General features: G+C 43.4%; 1 protein-coding gene across 1 annotated transcript in view; it reads left to right on the forward strand.

Annotated features, from left to right (window-relative positions):
* HSD17B12 (hydroxysteroid 17-beta dehydrogenase 12) overlaps positions 1 to 8,883 on the forward strand; it is a 361,745-nt gene extending 352,862 nt beyond the window's left edge. Inside the window, exons 10-11 of the mRNA XM_086950325.1 lie at positions 3,536 to 3,685; positions 8,495 to 8,883. Coding sequence (XP_086806451.1) covers positions 3,536 to 3,685; positions 8,495 to 8,599 — 255 coding nt within the window. The 3' untranslated portion in view covers positions 8,600 to 8,883. The remainder of the gene's footprint in view (positions 1 to 3,535; positions 3,686 to 8,494) is intronic.
* Positions 8,884 to 16,347: the final 7,464 nt, after the last annotated feature.

Raw genomic sequence — 16,347 nt, forward strand, 5'->3', positions numbered from 1 at the left:
AGATGTTATTGTTAAGCAAGAGAGGGGAGCCCTAGGAACCAGTTGTTTAGACAGGGCACTAAGAGTAGCTCCCCTATCAACCGAAAACCGATCAGTAGAACACAAAACGTTTGCATTAACATAGGGCCCCTACTGATCTACTGGGATTTCGACTGATTCCTTACCCCATCCTAGGCATTCCTATGTATAATTAAAATCCTTCAAATTATCAGGCAAATAATCAGACATCTGATACTAATTTCGTCTGGCAAAAGTATTAGAAGAATGTTGAGTATGTTCTACTGCCTCAAACCTCGTGCGATTATCCATACCTCCTGACCTGGGGAAGATTTGTCATCATCAGAGACATCCTCGGGCAGAGGGAAAAGTATATGGTGGCGGATATCGATCTAATAGAATTGAATCATCCTGAAGTTGATTAAATAGATGATAAAGGGGGCGCCGGACAGGGCATTGGTAATTTACCTGTAGACTGCGCTCCCTATCCTCTTTCTCCTTTATTTCTTTATTTTTCATCTCTAGCGTTTCGCATAAATATTTCTGCGTTGTTCTTTTTCGGCTAGTGCTTATTCTCTCTTCACTCTCTCATGCGCTTCTTTCTCCCACATTTGTACACAGTCAAACATATCTTGTCTACTTTTGCACTTAAACACACACTGTTCCATATACTGAATTTTTCTAATATCGAATGACCCATGTATTGGCCATCGTAAATCAAGATCATTCCTAGTATATGTATTCCATAGGGCACTATACATTATGGAAGAAATACTGTGTTTAATGTACATATCCCTATTTGATGTCCCCTCGGGGGTAGCCGGCTGATTTTGTTCTAAATCCATATTGGTACCTCCAAGAAAGCAACACATCCTTCGGACTGTGCTTGAAACAGGCTCTCCAAAAATATTATAGTTTATATAATATTATAACAAAGTAGTACTGAACGCAAATAGTGTACTGTTCAAGAATTCAAAAATTAGAGAAAAATCTTCTCATTGCCTGCCTATATAAATAGCAATTTATATATACCCAAATCAAATCAGAATCTTTGGCCAAACAAATGAAGAAGTGGTGCAACCAACGACGGTACCAAACAAAAGTCTCCAGCCTCCTACTGCCAAGTTCTGAATCGACCAAATGGTCACTGGAAGACAAACGCCAAAAGGGATCTCAGTCGGAGACCGGCACCACCTGGAGGGTCAAATCATGAAAATCGGAAAAGCACTTCGGCCTGCAAAGACAAGGGCCTCCTCATGCAGTGTACATCCTTAGCGAGATTCCAAACCTCCGTCGAGACTACTCCTTACGGGCATCCTAGTCTCCGATGAGCCCCGTGTAACAGGCGCCAATTTGTGCGGGTGAGCCTTTTCAGGGGCCCACTGGTGCAGGGGTTCGCCCTCTTTGTGCACTAGTCCTTTAGACTGTCGAAATAGAGATTGGCACGGAAGCTGTAATATTAAAGAGATAGTTTATTAACACTCATGAGTGGAATTGCATCAATACATAACCCTCAAGCAATGTATGAGGCAGTACATGGAGTACAGAAGCCATGGTGATTACATACTGTAATAGTTGCAGTGTAAGCATGGTGGCTCAAAAGAGGCAGTACAAGTGTACACACAAATAGTCTTTTACATTTAAGGGTACATGAGAATCGTTTAGTCACAAAGTGGGAGTAGATCACAACTGCTGACATCTGTAAAAATAGCCTGACAGTTAAGTTTGTAATAGGTGCAATAGGTGCATTCCAACAGCTACAAGTCTTTCTGAGCATGCGCAAGGCTCTGGCTCAGTGCTGAAAGAGTTAATTATAGTTGATGACTCAAGCGAAATACAAGGGCAGGCAATAGTGAGGACGGGAGCAGCTTGTGGTGAGCACATGGCTAACTAAAATGGCTGCCACAAACAAAATGGCTTCAGCTCATGCTAACAGCGATCTCTGCCAGTTTTCACAATAGGAGGTAGAACTCATATGGCTACTGGGAGGATTGGGAATGGAGGTAACAATCACGAACTGATTGGGATTGGAGGTGGCAATATTATGGTAAGAGGAGTTTGTAGGATTGGAGATGGCAATCAAACGATGATTGAGATTGGAGCTGGCAATCACATGACAATTGGGATTGGAGGTGGTAATCATGAGACGATTGGGGTGTCTTGGTATTGTGAATGGCAATAACTTGATTGTGATTAGAGATTACACTCACATGAGGATTGGGATTGTAGGTGACAGTCACATGAGTATTAGGGTGATGGGATTGTAGGATGCAATCTCACATAAGGATCGGGATGGTGGGATTGTAGGTGGCACTCACACGAGGATTGGGGTTATGAGATTGGAAGTGGCAATCACACGAGGATTGGGACAATAGGATTGGAGGTCGCAATCACACGAGGATTAGGGCGATGGGATTGGAGGTGGCAATCACAAGAGAATTAGGGCAATGGGATTGGAGGTGGCAATCACACGAGGATTAGGGCGATGGGATTGGAGGTGGCAATCACACAAGGATTGGGGCGATGGGATTAGAGGCGGCAATCACACAAGGATTAGGACAATAAGATTGGAGGTGGCAATCAGATGAGGATTGGGGCGATGGGATTGGAGGTGGCAATCACACGAGGATTGGGGCGATGGGATTGTAGGTGGCAATCGCACAAGGTTTGAGGCAATGGGATTGGAGGTGGCATTCGGACAAGAATTGGGGCGATGGGATTGGAGGTGGCAACCACATGACTATTGGAGCGATGGGATTGGTGAAGGCAATCACACAAGGATTGGGGCGATGGGATTGGAGGTGGCAATCACACAAAGATTGGAGCGAAGGGATTGGAGGTGGAAGTCACACAAGGATTGGGGCGATGGGGTTGGAGGTGCCAACCATCTCAGGATTGAGACGAGACTGGAGGTGGCAATCCCATGAGGATTGGGGTGATGGGATTTTTAGGTGGCAACACACGAGGGTTGGGATGATGGGATTGGAGGTGGCAATCGCATGTGGTTTGAGATGCGCTCTCTAGTGAAACAGAAAGCAGTACGGAATTCTTCCACAGTGTCCTTGTCTGCGCATCCAGCACAATTGTTGTGGTACAAATAAGAACCCAACCCCTTTGATTCTCTTTGTGTTTATTTGGATGTTATAGTTTCATTAGGCGCAATTAACAGAACCAGATTTGTAGATTGCCTCGTCATTTCTTTTTATTTTGCTCCGTACAGATACATTTTGAGGGGTATTCAGTGAATTGTTTTTAATTAGTTGCATATGTCCCATGTATTCATATGTTCTGTAGAGTAGATGATTATGTTCCATATACGCATATGTTCCATGCTGTCCTTAAAACATTACAGTGGGTGAGGCAAAAACACTTCATGGATAAATTAATAGCCTATAATTGCCTTTAAATTGTTGAAAAGGAGAATCCATTGCATGTATTACTCTGTTATTTTTACTTCAGCAGTTCTTTTCAATAAGTAATGTCACCTTTACAGTCTTACTAATTTACTATAAATGAGATGTTCTCCTTTTTTCTGCAGAGTGTTCTTCCCTTCTTTGTGGCAACAAAATTGAGTAAAATTCGAACTCCGACGTGGGACAAGCCGACCCCCGAGACCTATGTGAGATCAGCCCTCAACACTGTTGGTCTGCAGTCACAAACCAATGGCTACTGGCCGCATGCTCTGCTGGTGAGGCGCTGGGTAGTGGGATCCTTACACCTTGGTCACAGCACATCGGAAGTGTCCCAAACTCACATTTGTCTTATCCATTAGTTCTTGGTGTTGTAGTTTTGTTTTGCTTCAGTTCAACTAGTTTTACCTGAGTAGAAGGATTAGCAGGACAAAAGCCCTAGAGTGTAGTTGTGCTGCCATGCGGTGGTCTGGCAGTCCTGCTTTCATGCAGTGCTGCCATGCGGTGGTCTGGCAGTCCTGCTGGCGTGCGGTGGTCTGGCAGTCCTGCTGCCGTGCGGTAAGTTGTCTGGCAGTCCTGCTGCTGTGCGGTAAGTTGTCCGGCAGTCCTGCTGCCGTGCGGTGGTCTGGCAGTCCTGCTGCCGTGCGGTAAGTTGTCTGGCAGTCCTGCTGCCGTGCGGTGGTCTGGCAGTTCTGCTTTCATGCGGCGGTCTGGCAGTCCTGCTGCCATGCAGTGGTCTGGCAGTCCTGCTGCCATGCAGTGGTCTGGCAGTCCTGCTGCCATGCAGTGGTCTGGCAGTCCTGCTGCAGTGCGGTGGTCTGGCAGTCCTGCTGCAGTGCGGTGGTCTGGCAGTCCTGCTGCCGTGCGGTAAGTTGTCTGGCAGTCCTGCTGCCGTGCTGTAAGTTGTCCGGCAGTCCTGCTGCTGTGCGGTGGTCTGGCAAACCTGCTGCCATGCTGTAAGTTGTCTGGCAGTCCTGCTGCCGTGCGGTAAGTTGTCTAGCAGTCCTGCTGCCATGCGGTGGTCTGGCAGTCCTGCTGCCGTGCGGTTAGTTGTCCGGCAGTCCTGCTGCCGTGCTGTAAGTTGTCTGGCAGTCCTGCTGCCGTGCGGTAAGTTGTCCAGCAGTCCTGCTGCTGTGCGGTGGTCTGGCAAACCTGCTGCCATGCTGTAAGTTGTCCGGCAGTCCTGCTGCCGTGCGGTAAGTTGTCTAGCAGTCCTGCTGCCATGCGGTGGTGTGGCAGTCCTGCTGCCGTGTGGTAAGTTGTCTGGCAGTCCTGCTGCCGTGCGGTAAGTTGTCTGGCAGTCCTGCTGCCGTGCGGTAAGTTGTCTGGCAGTCCTGCTGCCGTGCGGTAAGTTGTCTGGCAGTCCTGCTGTCTTGCAGTAAGTTGTCTGGCAGTTCTGCTGCCTTGCAGTAAGTTGTCCGGCAGTCCTGCTGCTGTGCGAGTAGTTGTCTGGCAGTCCTGCTGCCGTGCTGTAAGTTGTCTGGCAGTCCTGCTGTCGTGCTGTAAGTTGTCCGGCAGTCCTGCTGCCGTGCTGTAAGTGGTCCGGCAGTCCTGCTGGCGTGCTGTAAGTTGTCCAGCAATCCTGCTGCCGTGCGGTAAGTGGTCCGGCAGTACTGCTGCTGTGTGGTAAGTGGTCCGGTAGTCCTACAGTGTGGCCGGGGTTTGACTTCTATAAGGGTTCTGCTTAAGAGTAGGCAAGAGGTTTTCACCCATTTACCAGTATTACAGTCATGGTCTCTGACCCTGTTTCAGAGTCTTCATAACCAGCTTCTCTAGCATCTCATTTGAGTATGCCTTCCAGGACCATGTTCTGGTTCATCACTCGCCTGCCGTGGTAGCCCAGTTGAATTGTGGGTATCTCAGGGAAACCAGAAACCCCTCTTTTTGTCTATCCTGGCCTCATTAGCAAAGGTACTCCAGGGTCTTCTACAAACATATTGCCGGACGTAGTGGAATTTATTTGGTGTATTTTATTTGTTACTTCAAATGTATACCTTTTAAGGTGTGTAAGGGGTACTGAGTTTTCTATAGGGAAATTTGAACTTGGACGAAGGTTCAAATTTGTAAGTGAGGAAAACTAAAGTTTGAAAACATTTTAATAGTGTTAAAGCTATGACTTAGGTCACTGCAGAGGGTTAGTTTTAGGGTTAGATATAAGACAGATTTGTAGCTGAGCATAAGGTGTTGAGGGCAGAGGCCGGGGGCTTGGGTAAGGGTTATTATTATTCACATGAATAAGCAGAGCCGCTTTAGCATCATAGGCAGAGGGGCCACTTGCCCACGGCCCCCACCAAACAAGGCGGACCCTGTTATAGTGATTGGAGCAGTTAGGACTTTCTTTATCTCTCTCTTTCTATGTCTTCTATCTCTCCATCCCAGCCTCTCTAGCACTGACCATCCTTACCTCGTCTCCGTCTACACTCTGTGCCTCTCTGTATTTGGACGTGTATCACCCTCTCACTTACTCCTACCCCGATCTATCTACCCAGGCCCCCTCTACCTCTATTTTTTCTACTCTTGGCATTTTTCATTTCTCCTTACCTCTCTATTCACTAAATCCCCACCCTTCTCTGTATTTCTCTGGCTACCTTGTTCTCTCACTCCCTGTCACCTCTTTACCACCCTCTGCCTCTCATTCTTAAGTATTTTTGTCCCATTTCGTTGTCCTTATTCTCCTTTTTCTCTATTTTCTGATACTTACTCCCTGTATCTGTCTTTACCTCCCGTGTACAACACATCAGTCCTACTATCTTATTATTATTATTATTATTTAGTGTTTTATAGAGCGCACAGCTACCTCCGACGGAGGTGTCCCGGCGCTGAAGACCTTATCTCAGAGGGGGGAAGGGGGAAGGAATGAGAGTTTAGATCTGGGGGAAGAACCAGGTCTTTAATTTTTTTCGGAAAAGGGGTTCTGAGGTGGCGAATCTTAACTCTGTGGGTAACTGGTTCCAGAGTTTAGAGGTGACAACGGCGAAGGCCCTTCCACCCGTACGTGTGAGACGAAAACGGGGGGTTGTGATTAGGCGTAGATTGTTGGATCTTGATTTATTTTATTTTTTTTTCTCTCACAATCTCCCCTATCTAGTAGGCTGTGCTCATGCCAGCATTCTCTACCTCAGCCTTTTCTGTACACCACTCTTTCCATTTCTCTTCTATTGTCTCTTCTCCACCTACTTGATCTTTCTCTTGCTTCTTTCTCTCGATGCCTCACCACGCTCTTGTTCTCACTGCTCTATACCTCATTTCCCTGCCTCACAACTTTCTCACTACCTCCTTTTTTTACCTCACTGCCCTCTTTCTGTCTTCGTATCTCACCTCTTACATTGCAGGAACCTGGGCTCCTTCTGTACCTTACCGCTGTCTCTGCGTTACTTGGATCTAGATCCAGACCTCATCTCTTTCTACCTACACTGCTCTCCCTGCCGCATTACTCTCTACCTGTCTTCATACGTCTCGGTCCTCATTTTCTATCCCTATACCTTGTGTCTCATTACACTTTGTCTACCTTTAGCCCTATCTGCCTTTACCTTATCTCACATTTTTCTACATCGGCCAGTGTGCCCCGTCCACTCACAATTCTTTTATTCTCCCAAACACTTTGACTACCTGTCTGTACGTTCTTACATATCTTCCTACCTCTTTATGTACCATTTCCACTATATCTTTATTTCTACCTTTCTCCTTTTGCATTTATTTATTTATTTAAAAGTTTTATATAGCGCTAGCTAGACCTGAGGGTATCAGAGCGCTTTACAGCATTATCTCACGAAGACAAATGTACACAGTAATATGTACGGTGAGTCGGGACGTATCGCAGAGTATCTTCAAAAAAAAACATTGTCCTTCATAAGATATGTTAGCATAGTAGGGTGTCCGGTGTCTTGTGACGTTTCATAGTGATGTCGAAGAAAGCACTGTGGCTCTAGGTGACATTAATGAGGTTAGGTCTTAGTGTCAAAGTGTCTGAGTGCTGCTATGGGCAGGTTTCGATTAGTTGGGCTTTAGATCGGTTGAGGAAGAGGTCCTTGAGCTGCCTTTTGAAAATTAGGAAGGAGGGATTGGTCCTGATATGGATTGGAATGGAGTTCCAGATTTTTGGTGCATTTCCTCCCCCTACCTCGCATATACCTCTACCTCATCTGTCTCTACCTCCCTTCATCGCTTGTGATTTTACTCACTACGCTGTTCTCTTTATCGGTCTGTCCTTCTCCTGACACCTCCCATTTCTCTTAATATTCAGAACCCGACGTCACAGTGTGGCCAGAGATGGGTACACACAAAGAGGGCAAGAGAATTTAGAAGAAACTTTCATGTGGCGGGAGGGTGAAAATCCTCAGAGTTGTGCTTTGATTTTCCCTCTTGCAGCAAGAATGCCAGTTGTGAAGAGGAAATTATTTGAGATTACACATGTTTTGGAAATACAGTGTTTTGTACAAACGTCTTATTTTAATATTATGCCCTAGTCTCTTTACCCGTTCGGTGCTAATGACTGCTCCCGGCTGTCATGAGTTACGGTGGGCGTGTGCTGACCACGCCCGCAATCGGAATGTCCAGCACCGGCGTGGAATTCCGGCCGCAGCCAGGGGGTTAAAGAATCAGCAAGTCCGCATTACTGTGTCTTTCCTACTATGGGAGGAAATGGGTGGTAAGGTAAACAATCACAATACAATATAGCTGTGGCAAGAAAAGAAAGTCTAGCTCCAAGTTGGAAAAAAAACTACTTTGTCAATACTTGTTTAAAATTTCTCAAGGTACCTTTAAGCTGTCTGTGTGTCCCCATTTCTGAAATTTTGACGTATAATTCAGTAGTGTTAAGGATCATGACGGGTTGGTTTAGCTGAAAATGGGTGAAGAATTAAAATTCTTCTGAACAGTGGGCTCCAAAATATGCCTTGTACAAAGCTGCAAAAATCGTCAAATTAATTTTCAAATTAAATGTTTCATAGTTTTCGTTTAGAATTTTAAGCTTTTTAAACTAAATTATTCGATCTTTCAACCTAGATGTAAACTAATGGTGGTGGGTTGTAAGGTTGTCGTACTGGCTGGGAGGTAATGATGCGCCTCTGTCTTCTGTGTTTCTTTAGGGCTGGCTCACCACTTCTGTCCCAGCCTGTGTCGCCATGAAGCTGGGCATGTATATGAATAAGCAGGTGAAAGCGCGCGTCCTGAAGAAAGCCAAGGCCAACTGAAGACACCTCGAATGAAGCAAGTCTGCATGATGGCATGGATGCAGCGTACCCCAACAGAGACACCTGTGACACCTAATACTGTAAATCCAGGGCTACATCTGAGAAACGCATTCCACTCCCAGGGCAAGGAAGATGTAGATAACTCTGTAACATGCAATAGAATGTCTCCTCCGCTCCAACACTGCATTCCGTGTAACACAACTGCCCCGAGCCACCAAACCATTTATTTACTGAGTGCTGTATTTTCACACTGAATATAACTAAATAAGCATTATTGTTTGTTACTTTCTTTTGAACATTGATTTTTTTTTATTTCGCTTGAGACAGCGCAGGCTGTTGGTTACACGTCTAATGTTCCTTAAAAAAAAAGCAGCTAAAAAAGGATTTTAGCTCACCCCTTACTTATCATTGGTTGGCTTCCTCGTCGGTCTTAGTTCTTTTGTTTTCATTGGCCGGCTTGTTTCGTTTTGGCAACCTCGCTCACTACAGATGGCTGTGATAGGATTTTGGCTACACCTTCTATAGATTCTACAAACACACAACCTTTTCGACCCTGCCCATTTTTATTTATTTTCTTCGATGTATGAGAGTGAAGATCAACATTTAGACACGCATTAAGCCCTCTTCCTACCTCATGCCCCCCTCTTGCCAACAGCATTTATGGAAACTGCAACTGCTCTCAGAAGAAGCCTGTGAATAGCTTTGATTTGTCTGCAAGGGCGGGTAACACTACGCCGTGTGTGTCTCACCTGAGACAGCGAGAGCTCTTGTAAACAAGTAGACCCAATGCAAAGCATCCAGTATGGGATTTAAAGAGTGTAGCAGGATTGGTGAGATTGTCACACTCTTCAAATGAAACAATCTGAGATCTCTGTATACAGGTATTGGCGTCACACTACTTGCTGCAATGCCCATTTTGGAATCCGCATCGCTTATAGTGCACAGGAACACTGCAAAAGTGACATGCTTCCTTTAACGACATGTGGTGTTTGTCAAACTTAACACCGAATGTGCAGAATTATGAAGTTGGCCAACCCATTTGTGCACTCAACTTTGTGAAAGCTTTCAGACAAGCAGGATCTTGCAGAAAATGTTGGTTTCTAAAAGATTTTGTAGTGATCCTGACAGAAAAAGATCCGCTTTTGGGGATCTTTTTGTGTTTTCATCTAGTTATTAATGTAGAAAAATCCTGTTATAAAAGACAGGACGGCGAGTATTAAGCCTCACTGTCTTGCTTTATTTTTATCTGGAAGCCAGAGACCTTGAAAAAAGACCTTTGATTTATGTACTACAAAGTTAATATAGGTGCGTAAGTAGCCCTATTTAAGTTCACGGGAACATCACCTCCTCCTACCTTAATGCAGAGTGGTCAGTCCATGTTGGGGTGGAAAGAAACATTATGAAGAAGAAATAGATTACCATCAGGATAAAGGGCAAGAAACACTTCTTGAGCAAATGAATCATGTAGATTGACACAAAATAAAAAGGAATTAGGGAGGGAAAGAAAAGGGAATTCCACTGAGAAACCAACTTTCTGATTGATCAGCTGTCAAAAGTGGAGGAATGATATTTGTCTCCATCTCTTTAATAAAATACGGACTTTCCTACATACATAACTTGGAAATCCCCAAGCTCATATTGTTCCATTTTAATGCATGCCTATAACTGGTTTAGATATGCTCATAACCCTTTTATAGTAAACTGTTTTAAATGTTGGAGCCGAAGGCCAATCGGCTGCTCTCAGAATGTCTTCCAACCTAGAACCTAAATGGAAGGCATAGGAAGCCTTTGTCTCCTCTGAATAATGAGTCCCAAAGACTGATTCCAGCCTGCTACAGACTCAGTTTTTGCCAATGTAGAACACTGTGCAGTAGAAATGGGTAAGATTTTCTGAAAGATATAACCAGATAGAGAGCAGGTGGTCTGAGAGGTGACTTACGGTCCTGGTATTATTCGATGATCCCACACTGATTTGCATAATCTTTCAAAAGCAAGATAATCAATTGTAGAAGAGTTTTTATCCTTCCTTAACTAGTAACAAAGACTTCTGAAGGAGTACATCCAATGCTATCCCATTAGTAACTCTTAAAAGATTAAAGGCATAGAAGCATTGTTACCTTTGTTGATTGACATTTTAAAGAAAGTGAGTTATTGCTAGGCCGGGAAGGAGACCTATTCAACACAAACTTGATGGCAAATGTTACTTTGTATTAAGATAAAGGAGGAATGCTTAAGCTGGTGCCTTTGAATAGACATCTAAACAAAAATTGTTCTCCGACTGGTTTTCCATCAACCAAGTTGAGTTGTAAAGACATGGCTCACCTGTGTGTTTTGACTGTTTTGTAAAATTTACCCGCAGATGCCAAGGAACTAATGAAATTAGCCACAATAGAGACATTAGCTGTGATATAATTTGTGTATGATTCTACATGCCAGCGATCCCAGTAAGGCCATGGGGAGTAATAAATTATTTTTGTACCTGGTGAACAAGACCCTCGGCAAATCTGACAGTGTCTACTGAAAAAGGCCTGAGACCGTCCGTGCCCCTAAAGATTACCTGATCAGATCAAGTAGTGAAAGAGACCCATTAAATTGAACAGTGAGTGGTCAAAGAGAAGGAGGAGGATGGGAGTGTCTGTGGTATTTGCGTAAGAGCCCAGTACCCCAAGCATTTTTTCTAACCCGTCCTTTTGTCCTGGAGATACATATTTATGGAAAAGTTACACATCTTCAGGGCATTTTGAAAGGATATAGGTTGTCACCACCATTAAGAGCTCCTCCATAACCTGGCTAGGAGGTTATCATGTTCAGAGATCCTGAGTTTGAACAGGCAATAAAAGATCACTATGAAGGGAGGAAATCCATCGCGGAGACCCTGATCCTGGGGGGAAGACATGCCCACAGAAAACAAATCCTTTATCTAGGTATTAAAACTGCCTGAGCTGGGTGATAACTCTGAAGGCGAACAGATTGAATCATTGGGAAATAGAGTTGCCAGTCACTGAGATCTTTAAGTGCATAGGAATTCCAGGTTGCCTCTGAATTGAGAGCGGCTGGAATGTGTTCCACTGTGATTAATATCAATGTTTGGCGATGAAGAGAGTACTGTCAAAATTTGTTGGTAATTCTGTTAATACTTTTGAGAGGGTACCCGTAGGTGATGTATGTACGTTATTGCAATCAAGTTGTCCATTCAGATTGACTGAGCAATGGCTATGATGTTTTCGTAAAGTCTTACATGCAAAGGCATCGGCAAGCAGCTATAAACAGTTAACATGAATGGAAGACTGCTTGGACACTCGCCTACAGTCAAGTGGAGGGTGCACAATACCCTCCAGTTCGACAAATGCATCAGACTGCAAGAGTAGATCACTAGTAGAATTGAAGAAGGCCCTCTGTTCCAGTAGTGCAGATGGTCCAGCCACCAAGATGCTTTGTTTCTAAGTCTCAAAGAATTATGTCTTAGTAAAAAAATGTCCGATGACTGAAGGGGCTGACATGACGAGGACCCAGAAATACTGCTTGAACTGAAGTAGCCAGCCTTTCTACTATTCTGGCAATGTGACGCAGGGAAATATACGATCGTGTGAAAAAGTGAGATAGCACCATCTGGTTATCAGCCAGTTTGGAAGTTGGAGAATGGTAGAAATACCATTGACCTCAACACCTAGGAACCCCAGTGACTGTAAAGGGCAAAGAAAGGAGGTTTCCTTGTTGATCACAAAACCTAAACACTCCAGAAGAAAGAGTCTGTGTTGAGGTGTTAAAAAAAGCGCAAATTTGTCCTGAGTATTGAGGATATGATCCACGTTGATCAAAAGATGAATGCCTAGAGATCGATGGTGGTATACTACTGGTGTAAGCAGCCTAGTGAAACACCAAGGAGCCAATGGTAATCGGAATGATAGGGAAGAACATCTATAAGTTTGTTTTTCTCAAGAAAACTGAAGGTACTGCTAGTGATGAGTAAAAGAAGGGAAAAGAAAGAGAAGTTCCTTTGAGGTCCAGGCTCATCATCCAATCCTGAGCTTGGAGACCATCTCAAATGTAGAACAGTCTCTGTATTGGCATGCTATTAGACTACAAATGAACTGAGATGTCTCAGATTGATCACAGGACAACATTTATTCTTTTAATAACATTATTTCTTTTAATAATCTCCGTAAGGGTTCTTTCATCTTTATATGTTAGATGAAAAAATTCTGGAAACAAAGGTTGTACTGGATCTGTATGAAACTATGTGGCAGCCTCTGACTGTTTGTAATACTCATGGATCTGTTGAAATAATCAATTTTTCAAAAAATGTGTTATCCAACCCTCTGTATTAAGAGGTATGGGCCAAACACTTGCCTGAAGTGTTATTGGGTCTTGTTGGTTCTCTGTTGGCCCTGAGCCTGTAATCCTCCTCTTCTTTGAGGGAAGAAGGGTGGTCTGTTGGATTCTTTGAGACAGCGGAGTTTTTTCATTGGAAGTTAAAGTTTAATAAATTTCGAGTTGTCTTTGAAGAAGTTTTTTTCTCACTAAACAAAAGTCTTGGACCTGGTTCCTTGAAAGTAAGTTTGGCTAATGTAGCATCGATCTTGCTGCGTTCTAGGGAAAAGGCTATGTTAGCATTGCCAACATCGGAACTCACTCTGCCAGCACGATAAATCTGCTGGTGTGATGGATGCAAATCCTTTGTGGCTTGTTCAGCCATAACAAAAGATTTTCAATACTGGTTCCATGACATCAAGCACTTTATCTCTGAATGAAAATCAGGCCCTGCCTACAGCCTTTTTAGGGTCTTTCCCAGATTTTGTGCTAAAGCCAGGAACTTCTGGTCAATGACTGGAGTGAAGAGTATCTGAGTATATATTGTGAAGTGAGGTCATTCAGATTGTAGCTTATTATTGGCTGGTTTATTAATGCCCTTTTTATTCCTGTCCCTGATATAAGCTGCGACATGTGGGAGAGTTGTCCAGTTCTGGTGCAGGATCTCTCAACTCCCTATTTTCACTAATTAACTTTTGAAGTTCTTGTTAGTTTGTTTATCTTTGAGCCAACCCAATTTTGAATCCATGCCAGACTGCATTAAAGGAGTTTATGTCCCGTGAGTAAACAATGGCGCCTGAGTCGTCATCCTTGTCTTACAAATTAGAAGATTTGTAAGGTTAATATTTTTTTGTACTTCCGCTCTAAATCTCGTTTACAATGGGTCTATTGACTTGCACCAGAACAAGAATGGGACGGCCCGTCTTCAGTCAAATTGCTAATGGCCTTGGACGGCAAAAAGCAGACTGCGAAGCGGCTGCCACATTTGTATTATTACACTTTTCTGTTCTTTTAGTAGTTGCCAAAGAGTTTGTTAGAAAAGAGATCACATCTTCATCTGGGGAGTCATTAACACAATCCCCACTAAAGCACTTAGGTCTGTTACCAACAGCAGGCTGGATCTGGGCAGTAATCCTCTTTGACTTTCTTTCCAATGATCTGCACAGTCACTGACATGGAGGTTGCCTGAGCTTTCTTGACAGTCTGCCACCAAACGATCAATATAATTTCTTAAATGTTAAGAACCATGCATTCCCTTCCGAGATATGTTATGAATGCTGCATGATTTGCAGAGAAGAAACAATATATAGATTGATTTCTGCAGAGTTCCAAAATTTTCTTTAAGTATTTTTCAAGGAAAAGCAGAGTAAAAAAATGTCTAAATCTATAAAAGGCACACCTTTAATCCATAGGTGGAACTTCAACCCACACTATTCAGGATGTAAGTAAAATGCGTAACCAGGAGTGGTTTAGGCACAGTGGCGTTGGTGGGCTGAAATGAAAACGAATGCATCAGCAGAGAAAAATGTCACTAAGTAACCCATATCCTAATTCAGCTCCTGAATGTGTTGTCAAAAGCATTGCATTGACGCGACACAAAAAAGCAGGCGCTGAGATGGTGAACACAGGAGATGGGCTCTGCTGTGGAGGGAAAAAGCAGTAAATGAATAAGATACAACACAGCTATACACAGTTGGCTTTGAAAAAGGAAAATCCACTAGCAGAGGGTAGCAATCAATGAAACACGTACTGGGTGAAATCGACTTACTTAAGTACAGGTCTGCATCTTTGGGTTTCTTTGATTAAAGGGGCAGACAAATAATGTAAACCAGGTTTTTGGCATGGTAGTGAAGCATGCCATTCCTTTGAGATGCAAGACTTGAGTGTCTGATTTCTTGGCATGTTGCTAGCTTGCCATAGTGTCTTCGTTTTAGAAATCTGGTGGGCCATGCCACACTCTGCAGCTCAACAGAACAAATCAACATGGCTTCCCACTCGGCTCTAAATTGCATTTGTTGCACCTGTGGTCGCCCTGTGTTAAATTCAGAAATCTAGAAAGTTATCAAGCAATGTGACAATATTTGAAGCACTATTACATCGAATATTTTCTTTTTAACAATTTTAAGAGTGCTGTCTGTAGGTCAGGCTGATTGTGAGACATTATTTTGGACCATTTATTGTTCCTTACACTGTTCAGCCTAGAAGCCCTTCCTTTGGTAATTTTCCGAAAAATTTCATTACAAAAATACGAAACAGTTAAAACTATTCGATGTGTGGTTTATATGACTTTCTCTTTATCACCATATTCTCTGATCATGAAAATTTTTAATTTTGCCTTGATTTTCCTAGCTTCCAAAATCAGGAAGTCCTTGGAAACTAATTAGTACAATTTATATATATTTTTTAAGCTTACTACATTTCCTCTTAATAGCTATATTTGCCTGTTTACCTTTCTACACGAGCAGCTAAGAGAATATTCTTGAAGACCGCTCCCTCCAGATGTACCTTGCGGAAGCGTCATTGTGACCTAATTAAAAATGGACACATGGCCATTATTCCACTGTTTGCTACACAATAGTTTTTTTCTCCAAACATTTGTCTGCAAAGCGTAGATCAGTGGAAGTCAGTGCTTTGTTTATTGATTACACTGGCACTGCCTGCAAAACAGAGACGAAAAACATCTTCCTATTTTGTTACATACAGATGAGGTTTTCAATTAGTGGAATCATTCTCATTTTTTGTGACACAGACAAATATTATCAACATATTGAAACCTTTTCATTGACCATGTGACAGAGCCAAGATGTTAAGCCAGTGGAGGGGGAACAGCCATGACAACGCTTGGATTACAGCGAAAGTAGTTACAACGACTTCCGCTGGAGGGCGCTGTTGGAGAGGGAATAGTTTAATTTTTTATCCAACACCTTCCCTACTGTCAACGTGGGCTGGAAAATTCAACTATTCCACTATCCAGCGCCCTCCCGCGATAGTCGTTGTAGCGACATTCGTTGTAATCCATGCGTTGTAATGGCACGCATGGTAATACCATGCGTTGTCATTATATACAACCCAATGGAGAGCATGATCAACGTGCAGTAAGCTCTGTACTTGAAAATAGGGACCTAGATGGCGAACTGTGCAGTAGGGCAGCACCAGATGGGCAACGCCAGAAGGGCAACACCAGATCAGCCTTCAAAGTCGTAGGATAAACTGCTCCTTCATCACAGATTAGAAAGAGCCAGAAGTGGACCAACTGCACCAAATGTGTCTTTAAAACTTTGACAAGAATACATTCATTAAAAAAGTGTTGGTTTTTCAGATATCTGACAAGGAGCTTGACTCTATTAGCTACTCGCGTAATGTAGGAAGTTGAAACGCCCAGTGGACCAAATTCTGTCGGCATCATTCAACACTAGCACCTAGCCAAGCAAACACTG

The sequence above is a fragment of the Lissotriton vulgaris genome, unplaced genomic scaffold, assembly GCF_964263255.1.
Source record: "Lissotriton vulgaris unplaced genomic scaffold, aLisVul1.2 SCAFFOLD_661, whole genome shotgun sequence".
NCBI classification, from domain to species: Eukaryota; Metazoa; Chordata; class Amphibia; order Caudata; family Salamandridae; genus Lissotriton; species Lissotriton vulgaris.